General features: G+C 36.6%; 1 protein-coding gene across 1 annotated transcript in view; it reads right to left on the reverse strand.

Moving 5' to 3' along the window:
• Nucleotides 1-5,274, reverse strand: part of HECW1 (HECT, C2 and WW domain containing E3 ubiquitin protein ligase 1) — a 384,473-nt gene that overhangs the window by 8,664 nt on the left and 370,535 nt on the right. The window contains exons 24-25 of the mRNA XM_006900196.1: nucleotides 4,103-4,249; nucleotides 2,219-2,333 (exon numbers count right to left, since the gene is read on the reverse strand). Coding sequence (XP_006900258.1) covers nucleotides 2,219-2,333; nucleotides 4,103-4,249 — 262 coding nt within the window. The remainder of the gene's footprint in view (nucleotides 1-2,218; nucleotides 2,334-4,102; nucleotides 4,250-5,274) is intronic.

The raw sequence follows: 5,274 nt of genomic DNA on the forward strand, positions 1-5,274 counted from the left end.
GGGACAGCGCAGGAGGGGAAGACCCTCTATGAGGTGGATTGATTCAGTGACTGGGGTAATCAGGATGGGTGTGTCAGAGGCAATGAGATTGGCACTGGATAGAGCAGGGTTTAGGGCTGCTGTACATAGGGTCGCTATGAGTTGCAAACGACTCGACGGCACATAACAACAACAACATGATTAACCACACCTCCCTACATTCCCCATCCCCCTCCTCACCCCTCTGTTCTCACTCTTAATCTCTTGGATCCTCATATACATTATACAATCATTGTCTTGTACAGTATATAGGACTTATACAGTATTATAGGACTGAGTTATTTCACCTAGCACAAAGAAGAGTGTAATTCTTAATGCAAATATTTTGACTAGTTAAACTAAACTATCCTTTGTTTTTAAGGAGATTTAAAGGTGTATGTTTTACATCAATTTTAAAGATATCTCAAGGTAGTAGTTTCAGTGGTTCATCTAGATTCCTAGTATCCAGAAATTCTGACATACAAGAGAATTCAAAATTTTATTTTGCATTTCCCCCATTTTTATAAGGATTCATCTTTGATCAAAACATTCAGTAGTAGCACAGAAGCCTGGAACCATCTAGTTCTTCTAGTCTTATGGCAAAGGAGGGGTCTCTGTGGCTTAGTGGGTAAGGAGTTACACTACCAACCCAAAGGTGTTTTTATTCAGGGGAATGGTGGACATCCTCCTTCTATGTAATTTATAGCTTCTGAAAACCTACTGGAGGATCAGCTATGAGCTAGTTATGATTCAAAGACAGTAAGGTTGAGAATTCATGTTATAGGAGGCAGCTGTATTTTAGCAACATATTGCATACCTTTCTCCTATTTTTTCATGTAATTAATTAAATATCTTTAATGTAATTGGTAATTCCAGATCAACTATGCAAGAAAACAGTAGTGATGAAATAGAAATATTTTTATGAGTTTACACTTTTAATCAGAGATGAAGGGGGAAAAAATAGAAAGGGAGCAATAACACTAAGAAGAATCCTCTCTTTTTCACTCTTGACCAAAAAAGCTCTTCCAAATGAGGGACAAATGAAGATCAAGTTTCACATGAGGAGTGTTTGCTAACAAGTTTTTTGAACCTCAAATGCTATTCAATGAACTAAGAGGTAGAACACAATAATTAAAAACTATATTAAGCCAATTAACTAAAACACCCCATAAAACCACAGTCAAAATCCAGGAAGACAAAGAAAACTACTATAAGTATATAGAGACCTAGTATTGGAGAGTAAAATGAGAAGAACTTACTCAGTGTTTCTCAAGCTGAAAGAACTGAAAAATTCAAGCTTTAATTTTTAATACTTAGAGATGCTTTGGGAAAATTCTTGAGTGATTCAGGAAACATCAAAAGAAGATGTAGGGAATACACAGAATTACAACAACAAAAACAAAAAACTAGTTGACAATGAAATCTTTCAGGCTGTAAGATATGAACAACAACACTTGTCAGCAGAGTTTATAGTGGTTCCATGTGTGCTAAGTGTGTCCATGACAGGAGTAAGCATGCTTTATACTGAGGAGCAGAAAATTTTTGTGAAAGTACTGAAGACACAAATACAAAGTCAGATATCTAAATAAAAAATGCCATTTATCTAATTAAAAAAAATATGGCTCTCTTTTGAGAGCCATCTATATGAAATCAGAGCGACAAATGAAATTAGAATTATTAGATAGGAATATCAAGAGAGATTATACCGTGGTAATAAATTTATATTAACATGGGAGGAACAACTTAAGGACAGAAGATGAGAAAAATTTAAGAACTCTGTCAATATCACTGAATGGTATATGTTGAAATGGCTGGATTGCTTTATATTTTGCAGTGTAGAAAATACAGTGGGTGTGTGTATAAGCATTGTGTTTCATGAAGACCAGTTTGGTAGTGTACAAGGTGAATAACTAGGAGAGATTAGAAATTAGAGAAACAACAGTTAGGAGCACGTTCCAGTAATTCAGAATTTAAGGAAAAGGGCTTCAATTTGAAAAGAAGCAGGAAATTGCTGACAGTTGACCCAAGAATGGCAATGTTCTCTTATGCACTTACACTGAGTTAGAACAGAGACTTTACTGACAAGGGATTACTGAAGCACCTATTCTGCTCACAAAGTAAGGTCACATTTATTGTGGATTTCAGAAAGTGATGAATAGAATCTATAGGAGTTGCATCATCCTAACCCTATAAAGCTCACCTCCTCGGTACTCAGTGTTATTCCGCCAGTCATTGAGGTCTATTTCTGCAGTACCAGCAATCACCAGCTCCAGCTCCCGGGCATCAAACACGGAGACAAGCCTGGAATCTACAACCTGAAACACAAATTGGGCTTCAGCACACAAGTCTAAAGATACTGAATTACATTATTCCCACAGACTGGCTTTGAGTCAGTTGGTTAAGCCAGGAAACTGACCTTCAACTTTGATTTCAAAGTGCAATAATGTTGACTTGTGCATTTGTTTTAATTTTTTTTCTTTTAGTTTATTGTGATTTGAACGGTTATTTACAAATCAAACTGGTTTTCCATTAAAAAATATATACATCTTGTAATCTTGTTTGGAGTTCTTATAGTAACAACACTCTTCATTCTTCCTCCCTGTGTTTAAGCTTTATTCTTAGGCAAATAGTGGCTTCCTTCCCCCCTTTTTAATTTAAATTTTATATTGGTTTGCTAACAAAGTTCATATACATTGTATTTTTCATAATATTCTTCATTTACATCGTGTTTCATACAATCATCCCCATTCATTATGTATTATAAAATTAATCACCATTGTTCTATGCCCACCATTATCCGGTCTTTTCAGGTCTCCATGAGATTTTTCCCAGTTTATTTTATTCCCTTCCTCCACCAACCAATTGCGCAACTCTGTGACTTTTTCCCTACCCATCATCACCAGTCTGCTCCCTCTTCTTCCCCACTTGGATCTCCATACATGCTCTTCTACTAGTTATCCTTCTATTTTTACAATAATAGTCTTGTGCAGTATTTGTCCTTATGAGACTGAGTTAGTTCACTCAAAACATTTCATAACATGGGAGAGACTGGAGAGAATTATTCTGAGTGGATAGTGTACCATTGAACTTGTATAACTGATTGTTTTCAGGAGTGAATAAATATCTTTGTGTTGCTAGAATACACTCATTTATGAGCTGGAAATGGAACACGGTCCTAAGCTTTTTTACCACCTCTGATACTCCTTTGAATGAGGTTGTAAGTAAATGTGACTTGACTTTCTGTAGTCACATTTGAGCTGCCAAGCAATATTGCATTATAAAGTCCAAATTAAATCAGATTTAAAAAAAATACTATTACCATGGGGAAAAAATACCTTTGTAAAAACCACACAAGTGTGATGTTTATTTTTCACACCTGGAACACTCTGGTCTTACTTAAAACAGTTTTGTGAGGACATTTTCCACCAAAAAAAGCAAGACCTTGGATTCCCCAGAGATTTCTGACTCTTCATCCATCCACTCCATTCTGCTCAAGCCTGAGTGAAATATCTCAGTTCACAAAAGGACAAATACTGCATAGTGCCACTGTTGTAGAATGGACTTACATCAGGGTTGGGAAGAGACTGAGAAAAATTGGATAAATTATGTATACTGCATTGAAACAGATGAGGGAGAGAACAGTTTAAAAGCAACATATGATTGGGTATTATGGTCATGACAAGAGTCCAGAATGAAGGTTGCATAGTGGAGTGTACCAGGGTGGGGGGGAGTAGATACCATTGTATACCAATGAAGGAATTTTTCTTTTACTTTTCAAGGAGAGGAGCAAATGGGGGGGAGAGGTGGGCAGGGAAAAAAGTGCAACAAGGAATGAATGGAAATCCAAAATCTTTGTAAATGTTCATTAAAATTAAAAAAATTAATAAATTAAAAAAATGCAAAAAAAGAAATACAATTTAATATTATGTCCTTAACTTTTAAGACCTGATTTATTTTTTTTTTAAAAGCCAAGTTTTCTGCTCATTTACTTTCTGTTACAAACTATGTCTTGGTGTCCACAGAGAACACAAAGAGACAGATGTCTAGAGATGAAGCATCCCTGACCTAGCTCAGTGGGCCTTACCTCATAGAAACCTCGCACCAGTGCCTCTGTCTGCTGCACCACACCACGCTCCACCCGCCACTTCACCATCCTCTCAATGTACTCCTTCTTGTTCTTCTCTGTGACCTGGGTGTTGGCTCCTCCAGACTTCAACTCTCTTTCTGTTACCTAGGAAAGCAGGAATAGTAAGATTGCTTGACAACTCAGCTGTTTCCCCACAACACACCTCTCAATTCAGAAGGGAAGGCTGTATGGGGGAAAAAAATCCTATCAGTTCAGCCATCATAGAGTCTACCCAGAAAAGAAGAAATGCAGGAGAATGCAGCAGAAGAAAAAAACAGAAGAAAGGAAAAAGAATAAAGCCTGGTAACTTGCTGCTGAAAAACTAGGCTTGAAAACTTTATAGTCGCCAGTCTACTCTACCACCTCTGTGGCATTATGCCAGTTTGATGGAAACGATTTTATTTAATGACAACTATTTTTAATATATTATAAGATACTGCCCAGTTAGAAAACACTAGTTGCTATCTGCTGTTTAAATGTTAAACTTTGATTTTAGCATAATAGTGGTTTATAAATGAGGAGAAATCACATCACATCATTACATAGGAAATACTGAGACTCATGATCCAGTTGAGCAAACATATATTTTGTGGGGGACACAATATAATCCATGATAGCACTTAAGAATAACTACACCCAGTTTTCTAAATACAGTTTGCTAATTGATTTTGCATTATCTTGAAAATTTCCTTTAAATAACAATGAAAATATGAAGGATGGGTATCAGTCATTATGCACAAAGAATACCATAGTTTCTATATTCACAAAATATATGGCAGTATGTTATATGAGGAGTGTATTCCTGATCATATTAATGCATATAAATTTAGAACTCATTGCAATTGAGCCAAAATCAGCTCAAAGCTGATCCTCTAGTAGGTTTAGGTTGCTGTAAATAAAGTACGTGGGAGGAGATTCCCCATTTATTTCCTTTGGAGTTACTGGTGAATTAGAACTTCCTGAGAGGTGCCACCTTTGGATTATCAACACAATCCCCTGTGGAATATGCCACCAGACGTCTATATCCATAGCTATCCCTGCTTGCTGAAACTGAAGAGGACCTGAAGCACCTGCTGCAGAGGGTCAAGAACTGCAGCCTCCAATATGGATTGAGGCTCAATGTCAAGAAG

Source organism: Elephantulus edwardii, unplaced genomic scaffold (assembly GCF_000299155.1).
Source record: "Elephantulus edwardii isolate Elephantulus edwardi_28Jun2011 unplaced genomic scaffold, EleEdw1.0 scaffold00276, whole genome shotgun sequence".
NCBI lineage: Eukaryota > Metazoa > Chordata > Mammalia > Macroscelidea > Macroscelididae > Elephantulus > Elephantulus edwardii.